Consider the following 21,553-nt stretch of genomic DNA (forward strand, 5'->3'; position numbering starts at 1 on the left):
AAAAGAGTACACCAGAATATTAATCACTCATCTGTGGTTTTTGGGCCTTCTTCAGTGTCCCAAGAGTCTTGTAAAAATATTTTTTAAGTGAGGAGACAGGAATACATGTCCTGTGGGGAAAAGAGACTGAGGGTTGTCTTCAGAGGTTGAGAAATCATCCCTTCATTTCTGAAGGCAATTGCTCCTCGTTCCTTGAGCAAACTGCTCTGCAGTGTTCCAGGGAAAGTACTCATTTGATGGTAGATTATCTTTCATTTGTGAAAAAAAAAAAAAAAAAAAAAATCATGTTATGTGCTATGAGATTTGCACAGAGTAAAGGAAGGAAGAGCTTTTTTCTGTTATTCAGTACCATTGAAGGATAATGGAAATAATTATGGTTAAGGTTTTATTCTTCTCATTTTTTTTCTCTTAGTGATCTGAAAGCCTCTGAAATTTTGCTTAGGCTTGTATTAACCCGGTTAGATGAAGAAAAATGGTCTATGTAGCCAATATATTTTTTTTCCTGTTGTCATTGAATTTTTGTGTTGTTTAATCTGGAAAGTATCTTTTCTGCAGCCTCTGAGACCTAACATAAAATCCCCTACTCCCCCAATTCAGTCTCTGTAGCTACAAACTATTAATTTAAAATTCAAGTCCTCTAAATAATGTAAAATTTATTTTTTATTATTTTTCATTCTGGCTTTACTGGCAGTTGATTTCAGGTTTTCACCTCTATATACAAACAGTTCAGGGCAAAATTTCTCATCCCAAAAGAATGGCTCACCATGAAATTTGCTTTTATGAGAGACACAGTGCAAATATCCTACAAGCAGAAGGAGCCATGGGATAACTTATTTATGTTGAGGGGACAAAGAATTTGATCACATAAAGTTCTGCCATAGTAAGTTTGGCAAAGCCTTGGCAAGTTTTTGGGCTACCTGTTAGGTACATAAATACTTGAAATGCTGGCCTGACTATCAGAGTAGGAATTCTTATACAGTTTCAGAAGTTCATCTATTACCTGGTGTCTAATCTTTGAAAACGGGGCTTGCCTCTGGATGATTTATTTTATATATTGAAAATAAGGGAAATGATCCTGCTTAGACAAAATAATCTCACCCTTGCTTGACATTTCATTCAAGCTGGTGTGCTAGTTTTGAATCTCCTACAACTCCCCCCTGGACTGGCTTTTGGCTATGTTCTCAACACAGAAATCCACTGCTGAGGGCTCTCTTCAGTGGGCAAGGAGATCCCTGGAGAACATCACTTGCAGGGCTGAGATGTTCTTGCAGAGCAAGAGCTCCGCATGTTATTCAGTGTTTACCATGACAAGATTTCAAGGCGTAAAGAAGCACAAGCCTGTACAGAAATTTCACATCACTTGGGACTACTTTTTGGCATGTCTCCAGTACTTTGTGGCAGTTCCTGCATGTGCAGGTGCAATCCCCAAAGGTAAGGAGATGGGTGGCAGTGCTCCTGCAAACCCTCACACACCCAAAAGCATTACTCATCCTGCAGCTCTTGCATGGTAGAAATATTGCATCCTGTTAGCAGTGTGAGTAATAGTTATGCATGGAATTAAATCTACTTCTCAGATAGGTCAGCTTCACCTTCTTTTTATACTGCAGGAGCTTGTGCAAATAGAAGGCTAAATGAACACAGTGAGATGGAGCAGAGTGCTCCAGGGTCTACTATGGAATTCATGTGAGACCAAAAAAAAAAAAAAGATTTGTTCTTTCTTCCTGATGTTCCTCACCTGTAAAGTGTATCTGTCAATACACAGTGTGCTAAAGAAAATGAATCTAACTTGGTGGCCATTTATGTTGGGTTTTTTTGCTTAATTTTGTTTTGTTTTCTTGGATAGTATTGGCTATTCCTCTGAAGCCTCACTTGAAAATGAAAAAGACTCAAAGTTGCTCTTTTCTTCTTCTCTGTTTGAGTCTGGTCACAGGCATTCCCAGGACAGACTGGAGGGATCCTGAAGAGGATGCTCTTGTGGCACTGCCTGTGGTTCATCAGAATTAATTCAGCAGCCCACAGAGACCTGGTAAGAGGTGCCCTGCAAAGTGCTGCTGATAAAGCCACCTCCTGTCTGTGCAGGTTTTGTGGGTGACACATCCAGTTCATTCAGGTACAGACCATTTTCTCTTGCCTCTGCTTGCAGTTTTTATATCTCAAAAACCACTTGCTTCTCTTCCCTGGTAACAAGTCAGTGGTATGCAGGCTGTTTTTTCCATCTCTTCTCACAACATACTCCCTGCACTGAATCAATGATATGTAGACATTACTGTGTCTATTTTCATGATATCTCCTGTTTTCAGGCAAAATCTAGTAGAAATAATTCATTATTATTGTAACAGGGAAGATTTTTTTTCATCTTCTGGCTGTAATTCCATACCATTCACCTTCACCTTTACAGAAAATTAAGTGAAGGAATCATTGTGCACCAATGGTTCCTTTGTGCACCAGAACTTTTTAGTGCGCCTTTTGTTTCTAAAAAGAGCTCCAAATACTTAATCTGTTTTCTATTGAAATACTTGCAGTGAATAAGAATAGAAAGTAATCATAACTAATGTACCTTATAATTCAGTGGATAATGGCTAGTATAAATGAGGAACATCTATATTTGCTTCTTCATCAGTTCCATATGTTGGACTGGATTTTATAAGTTTTGAGCATATCTTTCAGCAATGGAGTGGATTCTCCTTGGTTTTGTTCAATATTTTGATTACTGAACCACGCTGAGCTGGTTTGAAATCATCCTGTAAAACCTCAAGACCGTAAGCTGTGAGGGAATTTTGGAGTGCTAAAAGGGGTGGACATACATACAGTTAATAGGACAACACCTGTCAGGGACAACACGGTGCTTTCCCACGGGGAGAGGCGTCCACTGGGAGAAACCCTCCACTGCAGTACCCAAACACTGGGGGTTAACACAGCAGCAACAGCTCCTGGCACTGCAGCCAGGCTGAAACCTGGCATCCCACTGGTTTGTTGAGCCTGCCTGAAGTTCTGCTTTACTTAAGGGAATTTTCCTTCACGTTCCCTTCCATAACCACAGCCAGATGGAAGGCTGCAGGGCATGTGGGATTGTGCACATGTGAACACGTGTGTGTGCGTGCCGGGCCACAGTGTCATCCTCCTGGAACAGCTTTTCCTGGGATACCTTGAGCTGTGTGTCAGCTTGCTGCCCGTGAGCAGCAGTGCACAATAGCTGCTGGCCTTTCCCTTGAGAGCTGCTTGGGGTAGAGGATTTTTGGGAAGCTGAATGGAGGCAGGCTCTGCCCTGTTCTGTTTCACACAAGCGCAGCACTGACACACAGCATGGCTCCTGGTGGGTAATAATTCTGAGGGAGCTGGCAGCCTCACAGTGATCCCCAATCAGCCTCCCTCGTGGTATTAAAACTTCTTCATCCATAAACAGGGAAGTCTGTAATCTGATTATGGACTGGTGTGAATTAGAAATTGAGTTCACTCGTGTCAATAGCTGCCAACATGGTCGAGCACAGAATTAGGCCCTTGATATGTGGAGCAGCAGTAAAACTAAACTTGATGTACTTGCATAAACAAAAAAGAGAGCAAATATTTTCTTCTACAGCTACAGAAAAACACGCTGCCATGAAGTATGTATACTTACCTATATATACTTTCGTTTTTTATTTCTCAGGATGGTGATTATATAATTCATGTAAAGTGACCAAAAAAAAAAAAAAAAAGAAAAAAAAAAGAAAAAAAAGAAAGTGTTGTGCGGACTTTTTTCTTTTAAGAACATAAGTCTTAGAAAATAAGAGGCAGGAAAATGTGTGGCTGGGGAACTGTATTGGGAGTTTCTAAGAGCAGGTTACTGCAGGACTTGAATAGTGATCAGGAGCCTCTGAAATGCTGCCTCCAGCAGTAGTTCTGCTGCCCACAGCCACTCGCTGCATTTGGACAGCAGGACAGGCAGGCTTTTCTGTCACAAGCAGGGATTTTCATTTCTCTCAAACTTTCTGGATAGCTTATTCAATTTTCCTGGCTGATCATGTTGATTTCTTACTAATTTTAAATATTTCAGGAAGGAGATTCATTCAGTGCACCATGGGGCTGCTCCAACACGGGCAAGTGCCACCTGCTCTATTGCACTGCGTAACAGAGGCATCTGCTCCCAGCTTTCATATTCTCCAGCATATTTTGGTAATCACTCAGTTATTTATTTGCACCCTAAAGGCATTGAAACATTTGAGAACCTCCTTGCAGGACTAACGTGGATGCTTGCATTAGCAGTCAGCGCCCAGGGTGAACTGCATTTTGCTAAGCAGCCAGTTCCCAAAGAAGATTACACCTATGGAGGATTAGCAGCCACATCAGGGAACAGGAGAAATGGCAGGGAATGACATTACTGGAGAACCAAGCAGCAGAGTGGTGCTCGGGAGGATTTCAGCAGGCATTTTGTGGAATCCCACTCTGATCTGTCTTGTTTCTGGGATATTTTATAATGACAAACCACACACTTAAAGAGATTGTACAGCTCCAGACCTCGTTAGGTTCATCCTCTAATTAGGTCCCACCTTGTGAGAGCAGGAGGTTAATAAGCAAACTGTACTCTCTAGGAATGGATTTCTTGAAATTTCTAGAAGTTCATTTAAAAAAAATGCCAGCAAATTATTGATCTTACAACTTTTTAACCCAAGTTGCTTTTCCTTTTCTATAAGGAAGAGATTTCTCTGTTACCTTAAAGCTGGTTTTGGGGCTTGCATGGAAGGTCAGCCACTGTGAAGCATAAAATCAAGCATGAAGCCTTTACACAAAGTTCTCATAGGAGCTTACAAAAAATCCACAGATTTTTAGTCCAACTAAAACTGTCATGAGTCCATTCTTTTTTCTCAACATAGTTCCCATGTGAGATTGTTAAACACACATATATTTCAAGATGAAGAAGAATGTCTTTGAATTTTCCAGGCTACCTCTGCTTGCTTGAGCTCCTGTTGACAATAACTTGAAGTTATCATTTTATTTTCAGGACAAATGTTTGGGCAGACTATGGTGAAAGTTAGCTCGTTAGCCTTTTACCCAAACAGCCATTTACTTGTTCCCTCCTCCTCAACACTCACCTTTGAGTTGAATCATGTCTCATTTTTATGTGAGGGTGTTTCTTTTTCCCCATCTATATCCATTAAGTTTCATTCCTGTCTGCATATGATAGAGAGAGGTGAAAGAGCACTGCTGAGCCCCTGAAATGCTTGCTAAATGTGGTTTTTATTGCTCAAAATCCAATAAATCTGCTAAGGTGAAGGAGGCTAATGTGAGCAGTCCTGCGGGCTAGAGGCCAGCCCAGATGCTTTGCTTGTGGTGCTCAGAGATGATCGTGCCTGGGCCAGGAGAGACCCTCTTGCTGTGCCTTTATTTTGCATTTGGCTTGGCAATGACATTTTTCTGTCTCACTGCAGTGAACACTGACTGCTCTCCACTCTCTGGAGGGGTTGTTTGAACCCAGGGCTGTTTTCCCACACCAGGCTGCCTTGGCAGATTTCTGCAGACTGAGCAGATCAGTCTTTTCCTCACCAGCTCTGTCTCGAGCAGCACCTGCCTTTGTGTCCCAGTCAAGGTGTGCAAAATTAATTTTGACTTTTGAATATTATGTGTGAGATGATTCAAAACAGATTTTCTTCCAGGAAATAAAAATCTTCTGAAGATGAACCCCATTTAAAAGAGCTCTGGCAGATGTCTGAGGTCATGATGAGATTTACAAGCACAGATGAGGGGCCTCATAGGCCTCTGTGAGGATGCATTGAGCTGTGCCCCAAGCAAGGTCTCAGCCTTTTCCTTTGCAGAGTGGGATGGACCTTAAAGTACGGAATCGCAACCTGAAGTCTTTAGCAAAACTTTTGTTTTCTTGCATCACTACTTTTGGGCACATGCTTTGTACATTTCCTTCAAATTACTTCGAAACAAAAGAGGGAGTGGCAGTAGGGAAAGAAAATGAGACAACCACAAAACAAGCTCAACCCAGGGCCTTTTATTTTAAAATTTAAAAGTCATTTTATTTTTGAGCAATAACTTCCTGCACTGGGAGTATAACTTTTGGTATGGTAGCAAATACTGCTCCACAGCCTGCCTCTTGAAAGAACAGATGCTTCAGAGATGCCTGAAGCTGGAGCCTCATGCCGTGAGAGGTTCCAAATCAGCAGTTTCTTTAGGAGACCTGTGCCATGGCTTCTGGCTGTAGTCTGTCCTCATTCCTCTTTGTTTTCTCTTAAACCAACTTTGCCTTCCCTGGCTGCAGTTTCGTGCACCCCTCAAAGACACCCCAGGAATGCCTTGGTGTGTGGCACACTGTGTCTTGTTTTACAGGGAGGTTTCTCTAAAGTAAGAGTCATTAAAGGATGTCATGTGTATACAAAATATTGCTTGTTCATTGTCAGCCTGCGGTGTCACAATCTGCTCACAGAGCTTTACCAACTTCCATCCCCAAATCCTGGCTTTGGCATCAGCTCTGGGTTGGACCCGCAGAAAGAGAATTTGTGCGTTTCTGGCAAGTCCTGCTCGGGAGTCTGGAAGGCACAGATTCTCAGCCCGTACCACAACCAACCCCCTGAAAGTTGTTTGGGTGAAAGTGTAATTAGAGACGCATTTCTTCTGCTCCGCGGGGAAGCGCGGAGCTGTCGCGGCACTCAGCAAAGCGCGGTGATTTCCGAAAGGCCGTGCGCTCTGGCAGGGGCCGTGGGGCTGCTGCCTGCGCCTGTACCTGTGTTACACAAGCACGCCTCTACCCCGCTACCGCAGTGCCTGGAGGCGCTTTGGAACCGAGGGAAGAGGCGGCAGGAGGGAACGGGGGAGGAAAAAAAAAAAAACCCTCTGGAGCCCGAAGGAAAAGAGCAGCCGGCATAAACTTTCTGCTGCAGTCTCTACTGGTCTCGGCTGAGAGCACTGCGGGGCTCGGCTTCCACAGAGCGGGGCTGATCTCGTCCATCTCCCCAGCCCCGGGGGCGCGGGAGGCGCGACGGGCGGGGCTCCCCCGGCCCGCGGCTCCGCTCGCTGCCGGCCGGTGCCGGTCCGGAGCCGGTCCGGCGGGCGGGGCGGTGCCGGGCGGGGCGGAGCGGACGGGCGGAGCCGCGGGGCGCGGAGCAGCGCAGCCGGAGCCGCGGCCGGAGCCCCCCGGCCGCTCAGAGGCGCCGGGAGGGATCCGCGGGGTCCCCGCGCCCGCCCGGCAACATGAACCAGACGGCCACCGTGTCCCACCACGTCCACTGCCACTCGTCCAGGGCCGTCAAGGTAGGGCGGGCGGCAGCGGGGCTCCCCGGCCGTCCCGAGCCCTCTCGCTGCCGCCGGGCCGGGCAGGGGCGCGGGGAAGTTCGGCGGGGCTCGGGGAGAGGCGAGGGACGGCTCCGGCCGCGGGGGCCGGGCTGCGGCACCTCCCGGGCGAGCCCTGCCCTGCCCTGCGCCGCTCCGTGCCCGAAGTTGGCCCCGGGCAGGCGGCGGCTCGGCGCGGAGCTGCCGGTGCCTCCCGAGGCGCTGCTCCGCGGTACCGGCACGGCGCTGCTCGAGGGAGGCGCTGTGAAATCGACCTGTGAGACGTGATTTTGGTAATGTGCGGTCGGAAGGATCCGGGACCGGTGTGTTTGCTGCTGCTGGCGGTGTCCTGACGTGAGGGAGAGTTGGGTGGGTGCTTTGGAAGAGCGGAGGGAACAGCGGGCTCTGTCCTCGACTGCCTCCCTGCCCAGCCTCTGACACCATCCCGCCTTTGCATTGATTGGAAACTACTTTCTAGCCGAGTTACTACGCTCTAGAGTGATAAAATGAAATCCCTAACCAGATTGGTATTCAGTAGGAAGTATCTCTGCAGAAATAAGTGGTTGGGTGTTTTTGTTTTTGTTTTTTTTTTTTTTTTTTTTTTTTTTTTTTCTTCCTTGAAATAAAATAAAAACGCAGTCAGTGACAATATTTGATTAGTGACTCTTAGTCCTGAAAAAAACAATATCGAGAAATTTTACACTAGCTATTTTGTTTCGTAAAATGATGTGAAAGCCTGAAGAGCTCACTTCAGTGCCTTTCTGTCGGTGCCTCATGGCAGTGGGTGCCAGGCTGTGCTCGGGTTTGTGTGGGGTGAGGAAACCTGCTTTGGCTTCCTTCACTCCTTGTGCTGCAAAGTTGAGGGGTCTGGGGTTTGTTTGCTCACGAGGAGCAGCTGAACTTCACATCATGTTAAGAAATTCTCAGTTGGTCGTTATCCCGTTAGTGCTGGGAATAAAAATCATGACTTAAAGCTGAGGCAGGAGGGGATTAAAGGTATAAATCTTCGATTAGTGCTGTCATTTTTATATAGGCTGCCTTAGGCTGTGCAGTGTATGATCAGTAATGCGGAATGTCTGCAGGCTCAGGGACGGGGAGAAGGGTTACATGTGGCTGTAAGTTGTGTAAGGTGTAACTGTGTCCATCACACCACAGAACAGCCCCTTAGATTATGCCCAAATGGACAAGGTCATGGGAAGTGATGGATTACAATTGCCGTGGCCTACTTTATAGAGTCAGCAAATATAATATTAAATTTCTTAAAACCGTTTCATCCTCTCTAGGTCCATCCCTGAAAGTACTAGAGAACAGAGAGCAGTGTGGTACTTGCTCTGGCAAATATTCCCTTGTTATGTTTGGAACAGCCAATGCTAATTTTTCACTGCCAGAAACATTTATTAAATTCATTTGACTGGTCTTCTAAGCCAAAACAACAACCAGCAATATCAATATGCCATTAAAAAAAAAAAAAAAAAAAAAAAAAAAAAAAAAAAAAAAAAAAAAAAAAAGAGCCAGAGGAGTCAATAGTCTTCAAAAAGAGAGCACATGAATCAGAGCCTTCTAGACATGAGCCCATTTTACAACCAACACAGTAATACTGATGCCATTAGAAAACTGTCTCATTTTTCTGCTCTTAATTCTATGTGTCAGGTGTGAAATGTGCCTTATAAATAGTTTTAAGTGCTTCAATTCTGAGCCAGTGGATACTCCATGAAAAAGTATTTATGACTGTAGAGGATCAGTAGCTCCCCTATGGTAATGAGGACCTTGTATTGGAAATTACTTTGAAAATACTTCATTAGTGACCAGACAAATATAAATGGCATTTTAAGCATGACTTCCCAAGAAACAGTGTTAGTTCTAGCAGTTAGGAAGATTCAAGAAAAAAGGTTACAGGAAAACTTCACACCTATTGGAATGAGATCCCTTAGACTCCTTGTATGTTTCTCCCCAACACACAAAGCTGTGGCGTTAATATCAATGTATCAATGCAATGTTACTTCTCAGTGGATTTTGGATCAGCTGCTCTCTGTAACACTGCATAAGCTTCTGGATTCACAAAACAAGAAGTAGAATGATCCTCTTGTCCACTAAACTGAATCCTGCAAACTTCATCCGTTCCGGTTCCCTCTCTGAGTCACCCTGGGGTTGTGGGATGCTGGTGCCCGGATGGATGGAGACCCCTGGCCCTTTCTCACATCCTTCGTTTTTGAGGGATGGGAACAACTTTTTGTGTCTATGAGCTGAGTGCACTGCATCCAAAGTAAGTTTGGTGACAGAGAAACAAATTGACAGAGGAAAATGAATACTGAGCAAGAAAAAGAAACCTAAAGATACCAAACCTCTTGGATAAAATGTGAAATCTCCTAGAAAACCTCTTAGACATTTTATAGCTTGTTTTGAGATGACTGCAATGCTCACCACCTTACTGACGCTGCTATGAGCAGCGATCTTTCACTCTGAGATGTGTAACAAAAACTTTTATTAGGGTCTAGCTGGGAATGCCAAATACCTGCCTCATTTCTGTATCGTTACATGCTTGACTCTGGGATCCCCCCATGGCTGTGAAATGGTTTTTATTCTTCACATTTTGGATCATCCTGTCAACACATCGAGCAAATTAGCTCTTCCAGGAGAATCACTGAGTTTTGTGCGCTTCCATCTTGTGCTGGTGGTCAAATAATTTTTCAACATTCTTTTTCCTCTGACAGAGAAAAAATCTGTTAAAGCATTGTTTGCCTTGCTCAGAGGGAAGAAAAAAAGACCCCCATAATCCAGAAAATAGAAAATAATAATAATCTTGTCTAGCTAGGAAAACAAACCAAATATCTGTGTGAAATTTCAGGGATGGTGGAATTGAAAAGTTTATGTCTTGCTCTTAACACAGTCGCGACTACATTTTGCTCTTGAAAAAAAAAAAAAACAACAAAGGAGTTAAGCTAATATTTCTGTGGCTTTATACATTCTTTAATAATAAAATATTCTTTACCAGATCACAACTCTCTGCTGTTTTCAACCTCATATTGATCTGACTGCAAGCTGGATCATGAAAGGAGTTACTAATTGGCATTTCAGAAGCACATAATTACTGTGTAATATAATATGTATGTTATAACCTTTTACTCTTCTTTCTTTCCTGCCTTCCTTTCACTTTTATTTATTCATTAGCTCTTAGATTGTAAACTATAAAAGGAAAGTGCAGATATGTCCTTAGCAAGAATTCTGCAGCAAGTTTCATCAGTGCCCAGGGACTGTATCAGCAATTTTTACATTTCAGGTTTATTGTAGTTGTGTTTTAGCACCTGCTAATTGACGAGAAGTGGTGTACTAATAGTATTCTTATTTACAAGTAGGTTGAGGAGCAAAGAATTTAAGGGGGTTTGTAGTGTTCCCTTTGGACTTCTATGTGTTTAGAGCAACTCATTTTTTTAAAAATCAAGCCCGTGTCTTAGCAGGAAACATCTGCCCACTCCTGCAAACTGCAAATGCATCTCATCCTACAGAGAGAGGGAGAGATTCATATGTAGCTGCTCCTGGTCATAAGGGCTGCTCCCTCCCACTTTTTGGGCTGAACCTTCAGGTAGTTGGATCTTTGAATGCCCACAGGATGTGCACACACCAGGCCTCGTGCAGATGGGAGAATCACTGCAATCTACCAGCTGCTAAGGAAATAAATCCCTTAAAATGAGAGCAGCGTTTCTGAAATCCATTGCACGAAAAGCAAGTCACTAACAGATAATCTCAGTGAGTGTTCAGTTATGAACTAGCCAGGTTACATAGCAAGGGGCACAAGTGACACAGGGCTGTGTCATTGGTAGGAGCACAGGCTATGGTAGCATAATATTGCAAAAAAAAACCCCAAACAACCCAAATAAGTGGTACATTTAAATGGAATAGGTTTGCCTGGTATTTTGTTTAAGGCAATATGGAATTTGAGCAGTCTTGTGCCATGTGCCAATGGGTTTGTTTTGCTGTGTGAGGAGCTGCAGCTCCAGGGAAGCGCAGTGTCGTGGTGGCAGGAGGCAGCCTGGCCATGGGGACACAGCTCACTGTCACCTTCAGCATGTGGCCAGCTCAAAATGCAGGCTTAGAACAAAGTAAGTATTTTAAATAAAAAAATTTCCAAAGCACTAAGCAAATGTACAATGCTCCTGTGTTTTATTCTGTTCTTGAGACTCTGTCTGGAGGTGTACAGTGACCTGTTAGGGGACTCCAAAAATTATAGATTATAGCACTCATCAAAGAGACTGGCATGGAGCATGATAGAAATACCTTAAGTGTTGTTGCCTGAATGCATTTGTGTTGAGTGGAGTTGTTGGTGTGATTTATTTGTTTTTTGTAGACCAAACCCATGTGCATGATCATGCATACATATGTGTGGGAAAGACAAGCTAGAGGTCTCTAGGTGGAAATTTGAAAAACAAATCACAACTTTTAAATCTTCCCATTTCCATGTATTACCTTTCTGTATTTTTTCAGTTTCCTTGCCAACATCTGTATTACCAGAGAATAAGTGAGGCCTTTTCCTATTAAAACCAGTCAGTCCCTCATCATAAAAAGAGGCAGGAAAGAGGAAAAAAACCCCCAACATTTGAAATGCTTATATTTCCAGTCTATGAATAAAGAATTGCTCCATGTCGAAAGTAACATCAACATTAGTTAACCAGTGTTAGATAAAACCTAAAAGAGAGAGAGAAAGGGAAAGACGTGCTATCAAATCCCCCAGCTGATGCTATAAGGAGCAGCACAGTGTCTCCACAGGTCTGGTGCTCAGGCCCAGTGTGTGCCAGCAGCAGCTGCCCAGCATTCCACAGCCAAGGTGGAAGTGGTCAGGGTCTCTCCTTGCAGGGGACCTCAGTCCCGTTGCCTCCTGTGGCACGTTTGCTGGCACTTGCCTACAAATTGTCAATATGCTTTCAAAACTTTCCACTCTTAATTCCCTGCTCTTTTCATAAAACTTCAAAGCAGTTAGCAAAAAGTGCAAGTACTTTTGTATGCGTGAATATATACTGAATTCTGTGGTACAGGTTTGATGTATATAATGTATAGGCAACACCTCCCCCATGTATTCTAATACATAGAAAATTCATGGATTTCAAATGTAATGCTGATCATAGGAATTTAGAAGGCAGTCACTTTAAAACTAATAAGCACAAAGATACATGAACATGGTGGTAAATTATAATTAATAATAGGTTAGTACTTTCCTGGATTTTAATCATATAAAAATTTTCCTACTGCCCATCATTATTTTAAGGAATGGGGCATTAAGTTTGATTCTCTTTGAAGCTACTTATGATATGGGTCTGTGAGTATTGCATAACACTTTCCTGAACAGATATCACATCACGAGGAATTTAATCTTTCTCATTCTTTAATCCAAAACTGTTTTTCTAACCATGTATTAAGAAAATTTTGTGCTTACTTTGTTCAGTATTTCATTCTTAGCATAGTAAGACCAGCATGCAGTCTAACACCTGAGCATCGCTTTGGAATTTGCTTAGGACCTCTCCTGTTTAAAGATTTTTATCTGAGGTCCTCAAATTGAATTAAAATGTTAAGTTATGCAGTTATCCAGGTTTGTAACTGTGCTGTGTTAATCATTTGACAGTTTTTTGGATCAGTGACTTTGACTTTTCATGTGCTTACAGCACCCAGTGTTACTGGCAGCATGTGCCAGAAGCAAAGCAAAATTAACTTCTGTGATTCTTAAAAATGAGGCACCTGATGTGGCAGAATGCCTTGGGGGCTTTTTGTTTCAAAGAGAGAGAATGAGATAGGCAGGTTCGTTACACGGTGAATGGAACCAAGAGTGATTCACAGCAGTATGCACCAACCCAAGGGAGCTGAGGAAGGAACACCTAGACTCAGTCATCAGCTTAATTAAAGACTCTCCACAGTCCTGAGCTGTGAGGCTAATGCCGCTGCTGCAGATGAGAGTGTGATTTATTTCATTTTAAATTTAACTGGTGAAATAGTTTGAGTGAATTATGCTTTAAAATACTAATTTCTCAGCGCTGATGACAAAGGGAGCTCCAGTGCCCAAGCTGAGTGGTGGGTGTGTGCTGTGGGTCTCATCCCCACATCAGGAGTGCCACAGGGAGGGAGGAGACTGGGGCCTCCAGGGAAGAAGGATAATGTCCAAAGATATTTAAATCCTCGTGATACGGATGCTGGCTTTGAGCTGCCGACCTCTTCCCTGAGGATACATCAGAAAAATAACTCAAAGTTAGAGTTTAAAAAAGGAAGTAAATGGAGAGGAGGAGACGGCCGTTCAGTTTGAGCTTGTGTGTGACCTTACCAAGGGAAAAGGATGGGAAGGCGAGCCCTGGGGAAGTTTTGCAGAAAGTTGAGAAGGAACTAGAGATGATATCTGAAGGACACCTTGAGGCGATGGCGGCAGCTTGGCAGGAGGAGGCAGGGACAAGGGAGTTTCAGGGAGACAGAATCCGAGTGCGACTGGCGGCTAACGGCAGCTGGCAAGTCAGGAAAGATCAGAGCCGGGTATTGTGTTCTAGCTGCAGCGAAGAAGACGTTATTTGGGATATTGGCTGTTGGATTAGATTACGTTGCCAGATCTGACCTGTCACATAGAAGTCGTTGCAGAAAGTCACAGCCCTAAAAAGAAACCAAGAGACAGAGATAATGTACTTTTTTGGAGAGGTGACAGAGATGAGGTTTGCAAAGTTATCTCACTGTGGAACCCCCCAGAAGCAAGGCAGCAGGGTGTCTGCAGGCTTTGGAAAAAACCTATATCTATATGTATATATTTGGAAGAGTTAGACAGCATAGGGAAAAAGACAAATATATACACAGGGTTTGTTATAATTAAGTCCACTGTTTTGTGTAGTAACATAGAAAAGTAGCCAAAAAAAAAAAGCCAAAACCACGAGTTTGTTGGGAAAGTTATAATAATAATAATAATGTAAATGTTTCTCCTTTAAGAAAAGGTTTGGGGGGCACACAAGGATAGTATTTTGGTAATTGTCCAAATTTAGCCACCTGTGCAAATAATGGTTTAGCACTGTGGGAGGCAATAACAGTACATGTGCTAGATTCTTCAAAAAAAATTAAGTTGTTTTAAGCCTATTTTGTAATGTTTTAATTGCTTTAGCTCATTAAAAAATGAATATTTCAGTACCAATAATAAGCATATTACTCCTTGTACCTGAGCTACTTCTGCAAATAATAGATGTCAGGTATATTTATTCAGTGGCATTTCTGCACAAGGATTTCTAAGAATTTTCATGTTAGCACAATGGTGGTGAAATCAAAATTAAAGCTACTTGTGTAAAAAGAGTGTGCAGTTGTGCAGCAAGTTGCTAAGCACTGAAAAATGAATGCTATTATATTAAAGGGTAGCACCTAGGTTTCATGTTCCTGCAGCTTGGGAAATTTGCAACATGCTAGTGCTTAATATCAAACTTGCTTTTAAGTTTTTTTCATTCAAAAGATGAACTTTGTCTTCAAAGGTGGCTGTTCTTTGAGGTGGTAATTGTGTTCCCCCTGCTACTGGAGAGCACCGTGCCTGACCCCATCCTACCTCTCCTTTTCACCAGCAGTGCTTTGCTCAGGGGATGTCCCTGGCTGGCAGCACGTCCTGCAGCTGTTCCTTGGAGAGGAACCTCTGTAGCTGCAGTAAGGAGAGGGTTTCACACCCTGTGGATATGTGAGATGCAAACATTTTCAGTTCTGACAAAACTGAGACCTGTGGGAGGTTTTTCGCGAGGGGAGGGTGGGAGAAACCTGGGGCAGATGCCTGTGCCTGGTGGTCACGCTGGTGGCTGTAAATGCTCACTGTTCATGCTCCTGCAGAAGGTGGAGGAGTTTTCCTGGGGCAGGGGATGGTGCTGGAGCTTTTCCCTGAGATCTGCAGCTCTGTGAAAGTCAATGCACTAAAGTCCATTAGCTTAAGGGGAGCTGATCTCTTGATGCCAGTGGTGAGGGCTGCATGTCCCTCTGGGGACCCCATTTCCTCAGCCCCTGCCGCCTGGGTAAACGATCTGTCAGGGGTCTGGGATGGTGCCTCTGCCTCTGAATTTGCTCTTCGCTACAACCGTCAAGGAATGAAGAATATTTGTTTAAATGCTTGTTTATTAGCCTTCTTTATGTTTTTAAAATCGTGTTTTCAGCAGCATAAAGGCAAGAGTCTATCCCTTGGCTTAGTTTTTCCCAGGGTATTATAGATGAATAGCAGGCTTACATTTTGAAATAAACTCTTTTATTCTTTTGTAAAATCAATTGCTTAGGCAGAAGAGTTCCTGACTTCCCAATTAAGCAATTTATCTAAAAGAAATTTTTTTCCCTTCTCTTCAGAGCATTAAACCCTTACTCAGCTTGAAAGCTGCATCAGTCTGCCAGTGTGGGATTAATGCCACAAACGTTGCTGCTCGTATTTGCTGCAGAGATGACCTGCAGACATGACCATCATGTTAAAAAATAGCTTTTATAATTCCTTGTGCCTGATAACAGAGCCAAAACCTGCCTCTGTTTTCCTGTATTTCTCTTTACTGGTTAGAGGAGGGGAGAAGGCACAAAATGCGGTGCCTGTCGCTGCTGGCCCATCCTGGAGGCTGAGCAGTTTCTGGAATCGCTTTCTGGCTGCCTGTTCCCACCGCACACTGGGAAGATGTAGGGCTTACTTTGGCTTTTTGGATAAATCTAGGGAAGGGAGGAGACTTTTTCTTTTCCTTTTAACCTGTCTGCCTGTTGTCTATATAAATAAGTTTGAACATGTTCTGAGATTATCAGCACAGTTCCTGAACACTGCGAGGAATCAACCCCTCAAGGCTTTTGAGCTTTCCTGTCACTCACATTTTACCTGTGCAAGCAAATCCGGTGTGTGTGCGTGGCACTGAGCAGCACAAGTGTGTTTATTCAATCTCTGTCCTAACCTTGCTCCTCTGAGAGGTTAGAAGGAAATTGCTGTGTTTCTGCATTTTCTCCTTGTGGGACGTATTAGTTTCTGCTGCTTGTAAGGATCCTTTCCCCAACTCTCCTGCTAATTCAAGCCCAAAAAACCATTCTAGCAGTGCTGGAATGATTGACTGAAGGTTTTCTTGCTGTAATTTATACACATATCAATAGTTTCTTAGTTGTTCTTTTTTATTTTTTGTACAGGACACAACGTCTTATTGCTGGAGCTGAAAACTGGAAAATTAGAGTTTGGGCTAGACCCATGAGTTCTGTTTCCTCTGGTGGTAACTGTTCACCCAGGCAGAGATTCTGTGACTGCTTCTGCTGAGCTTTTCCATGGAATTAAAGCTGGCTTTTTAGGTTAACTGTTTCTCTTAGGAGGTGGAAGGAAGCTTTCCATGGCTTAGCAGGCTGACCCAGCTGCCCAAAGGTCAGGGTGACCTGACCTCGCTCACTTTTCCTTTGTGGCTTTCTGTTTTCTTCTGGGTGTGCGTCCTTGTGGGTTGTTTGCCTGGAGAATCGTGAGCAAGTGAACCACTGTGGCAGAAAAAGAGATGGTGTCTGGAGCAGCCTGGAGGGACCTGGCTCTGGCTTAGTCCCTGTGTCACTCTGTTCAGCTGTGCCTGGGGCAGCAGTAATTCTGGGGGGAAAGGAGGCGAAAGGATTGTGGCAGAAAAAGACTGAAGAAAAAGTAGAGGGAGAAAAGTTAATCCCTCAGAGCCACTCTGGTGGCCTCAGGAGACACGTCTGTTGATGGCACATCATACATACCTTGCTCATGTGAGCGTATCTGTGGTTTGGGGTAATTTTTGCTTTCTGAGGTGGCAGGACTGTGCTCATACTAGAACCTTTTCTACTAATTTTTCACACATTATTATTTGGCTGCTGGGAGTCAATGCAAACACGGATTTGTCTGTTTAAAGACCCGGTATATACTACCCATGGTTCTCTTTCCTAATGATGATTTTTAAGCTGTGAATTCCCTACATTTACCTACAGTAAAACCTCATCTGACATCCACGAGTACATATTTTTTGTATTTATTTAGCCTGGAGTTTGAAAAATCTTAGTTTTATAATTCAACAGGTGTAATGTGTTTTCTGGGAACATTAATGTTTCTGAAACTTGGTTATGCAAATATTTACAGAGGGCAAACAAACGCTCAGCGAACAAATCCGTAAAATAATTAAGCAAAGATGGGTGGTTTTCTATTTTCATTGTATTTGTGCCTCTCTAAACATTTCCCAAACTCTCTGGATTTACAAGTCCCTGATGACATTAATTGCATCCCAGGAGAGGTCACCTTTACTGATGAAACCCATCAAGGAGCTGATGCCATGCAAAGCAATTTTTTGAGATATCTTTACATATATTTTATAGATTCAAAGAACTTTACCAGCATCATCAGAATTATAACACTAAGCACTGTTCGAGTTTGAGGACTCTTAAAGAATGAAGGAAAAGAATTTTAGATGACCACTGTCCCCTTGGTTATTATGGGCAGCTATTCCTCTCCTCATCCAGTATTTAAATACCAAGTCATGCTTTTGCTGTAAAAGAGATTTATTTCATGACTTATAACTAAAATTACGTTCTGTCAAAAATCTTGATTTTAAATTGTTTCTTGTCAAATTGGCTTGGAATTCTGCAGGGTCACTGTAGCAATCCTGAGACAGGAAAATTGTATTTGGATTGAGCTCCAGACACATGGAAGAGAGAGGCTCATTCCCTACCAGGCTTTGTGTGCCCAGCACAGCTCTGTCATTTTTGTACTGGATTGAGCAGCATGAAATAAATGCATTTGTAGTCCTGGCATTGTTCAGAATGAATGTTGTGCATAAAATTGCTTGCTGAAGTAACTTGCTCAATGCTGCAAGAGAGATGGGCCAGTAGAGAATTTGGGTCACCATACCTAAGAAGACGTCCCTCATTAAATTGGTTTGCATTTTTACATGAAATAGTTGAAAAAGCTTTAAAATTTCAACCTGTCTATCCCCTTTCCTCCTGAAACATATTGTTATAGCTTCAGATCTAATCCATTTAGAACCAAAAATTGATAAAGAAAAAGAATCGTCGTTGCAGGATTTTGAAGAACTTATTTCTCATGTTGAGAAAGGTGTATCAACATGTGTCTTCTGTGTGTGTGTGTGTGTCATCCTCTGAGTACTCTAGCCTTACAAATAAAATTGGCATGAGTTGGATGCCATGGAACTAAGAAAGAATGAGTTTGAATGGAAAATAAGTAATAACTTATACTCAAGATTTTTATGTTTAATTCTTAAACTGTAATTAAAAAAAAAATAATATGTACTCTCATTTGATGAGTGCTGCACACATTGCAGAAAAGTGCACTGCAAGATTTTGGAAAAGAGCCCACAACTGATACAGTGGGTTTTGGGAAGAATTTTACTTTTTATGATTTGGTATTTTTAAAACATTAACAATTCTTAAGGTGCCTTCTTGCTTAGGTCAATTATTTTTTAAGGAAGGATGCAATGTGCTCATTACTTTCCAGTATTTCTTCTATGTTGTTACTGCAGAGAAAGCAGACAGTAAAGTATCTAAAAGCCCAAAGATCAGTCTTTAATGTTTTCTGCATTTAGAATGTAGGAATGAAACTACTCACATTACAGCTTAATACAATTTTTTGTTTCTATTTAATAACTGCTTTGAATGATGACTTGTGTGATCGATCATGTGCCCTTAAACAATCAGCATTTTAACTTTTTAAATTAAAATGTTGAATACCTACAGGTGTAGGCTCTATAGAGTACTATGTGGTAATGTAGGAGTTCTCCAGATTAGTGCTATGGATGTTTGACAAAGTCTCATAATGTCAAAGTTTAAATTATTGAATAGCTACAATTCTGCTGTAGAAAGTGCAATGTAGATCATGAGACATGAAAGGAAGCATGTTCCAGATGAAGTAGCTGAACCATCTAAGTGGTTGATAAAGTGGCTAAATTACCGTAAACAAACAATAAAACGTCTTAGAGGAAATATCTCAGAGAAATTGCTTATTGAAAGCTTAAATGGATAAATGCAAATTGTAAATATGTAAAGGCTGGAGGGCAGTTTTTTGATATAAGCTGTAGGTTCTCTTGGCTGTCTAATACAGATGATATCCTTGAACAGTAATGACTATTCCCTCTGACACAGAGTAAAGCATAGCAGATGAGAGTTGATAGAAGATGGACCATATCTATTTCAGCCATTAAATACTTATAGAACTATTTCTGGGCATTGTAATATGAAAATGTTCAGTAAAAGGAAAATGTTGAGACTGTATACATCATTAATCAATTATAAGCCGTCTTAATGGATAAGAAATTACTCCCAAGATATTTGTTTTATTAGTGAACTCAGTTCTGCAGAGCATCAATTCACTGCATACCACACAAACAGCTATTTTTTTTTTTTCCCTTTTTTTTCCTTCATTATCTTTGATGATTTTAGTTTCCAAGAAAATATCCAGGCTGGAATTTATCATCCTCTCCCCCTAAGGCTGAAGATGCCAAATCCATGATTTTATGCCAGAATTATTTGTGGAAGCATCAAAGTTCTTGTCTGCCAGCCAGTGGCCAGATGCCATCAGCAGCAGAGGTGGCTGGGAGTTTTCAAGCTGGATCCAAGGTGTTGTGAAAGTGTCCAGGGACACCTTAGAGCAGCCTTGCAACGCTTAAAAGGGCAGCACCTTCTCATCCTAGGGGAAAGGTGGGGACAGACTTTTTAGCTGGGCCTGTCTGGGTAAGGAAAGGGGTAATTAAAATTTAGAGGGTAGATTTAAACTGGATATAAGGATATATTTTACAATGACAGTGGCGAAACACCGGGACAGGTCACTCAGAGTGGTGGTAGAATGCCCATCCCTGGAAACATTGGATGGGGTCCTGAACAATCTGATCTAGCTGAAGATGTCCCTGCTCACTGCAGGGAGACTGGACTAAATAAACTTTAAATGTCCTTAGCAGCTCAAATTATTTCATGATTCTATGAAAAAGGAGAAAATTAAAAGTACTATGAATCACAGCAGGGTTTTTAATAATATCCCCTCCCATCCAATGGGAGGCAGCCTGGAAGAGCTGCAAGAGGCTGTATTTTGTGCATACATTGCTCTGTGGCAACTTTTTCTCTTAATGTTGTATTTTTCATCCTACTGCCTGTGCACAACTCTCATGTAGATGAAAAGGTAGTGGTAATGAGTTCAACTGATGAATCTTTCAGAGGAAAAGGAGAGAAAAAGAGATAAAATACTTCAACTGTTTTCAGTAAGGGAGCTTACTTAAAAATACTTAATTTCTGATTCTCAGTGTTTTCTTAAAATGACACTTAAAAGATGATAAATTTTTAAGATAATGAAGATAGTAAGGGGTAATACTAAAATGACACTGATAACCCTTCTGAATTCAGTATTATTTTATGTGACTACTTTATTCATTATGATTTATGGAGAATATCCCTGGCTACAAAGCTAGATAATAGATGGGTTTTATCTTTTTAATAACAGATCTAATCCTACAGTCATTATTTAATCAAAATTCCTTATTTTCAGAAATTTTCTTGCATGTGTTTTTCTGAGTCAGGTCTGTGACACTTAGGAGTTTCCATAGGTGACAATTTACATTTTCAAAAAACACATCAAGAAATGGTCATGTTTTTACCTTATGCCAACATGATGAACAATTAAGAACTATTAATTCTCTTCTATGATGGACATTGAGAGGAAGAAAAGTATCTTGCACAGGGCTGTTGAGGACTTGGTGTTAGAAATTATGAGACCTTGAGGCTTCCTATCTCTTTTCAATACCCAGCTGAAATACAATATTCAAGAGGAAAAGTATCAGTCTTGTTCCTTTTTGAGACAAAGTGGCAGAAGTTCTGTTGATTTTTAAGAGGACAGAGTCATTGGGTAGGTGACTCTCGATTTCTCTATAGGTCTTCTGTAGGCTCTTGGACAAGGTGCAGAATAAAGGTCTTTTTGTATTCACCTTTCCTAAAGAGATAGAAGGATCTTAAATTTGGAGGAAACATATTCTGTAAATAAAGGATATTACTACAAAGAATATTTGCATTGTCAAAGTGATGAACTGATGTAGTTTTGATCTTCACTGCTGTGTGAAGAACAGAGGAGGGACACAAAAAACTAATGAAAATCTTCCCTGTCCAACCACATTTGATTGATTTGCTTATCGTTCAGTGAGAAATGCCACCAAGCTGGGAAGTCTCTCTGGCTCTGCTGAAGGAGTTTGAGTTATGTTTCTTAATAATGTAGCTTTATATTTAGAGGTGAGTTACGAAGATTTTTGCCCTTCTTTCCTGAAGGCAAGATATGATCTGAGTTTGCTGATGAGACGAAAGCTGGTGGTGTTGAGTGAAATCAACATGCATC

At 42.0% G+C, this 21,553-nt stretch overlaps 1 protein-coding gene across 1 annotated transcript in view; it reads left to right on the forward strand.

Annotated features, from left to right (window-relative positions):
• Nucleotides 1-7,108: 7,108 nt before the first annotated feature.
• The window catches only part of DPP10 (dipeptidyl peptidase like 10), a 441,914-nt gene continuing 427,469 nt past the window's right edge, over nucleotides 7,109-21,553 (forward strand). Inside the window, exon 1 of the mRNA XM_040069480.2 lies at nucleotides 7,109-7,230. Coding sequence (XP_039925414.1) covers nucleotides 7,171-7,230 — 60 coding nt within the window. The 5' untranslated portion in view covers nucleotides 7,109-7,170. The remainder of the gene's footprint in view (nucleotides 7,231-21,553) is intronic.

Source organism: Hirundo rustica, chromosome 7 (genome assembly GCF_015227805.2).
Source record: "Hirundo rustica isolate bHirRus1 chromosome 7, bHirRus1.pri.v3, whole genome shotgun sequence".
Lineage (NCBI taxonomy): Eukaryota > Metazoa > Chordata > Aves > Passeriformes > Hirundinidae > Hirundo > Hirundo rustica.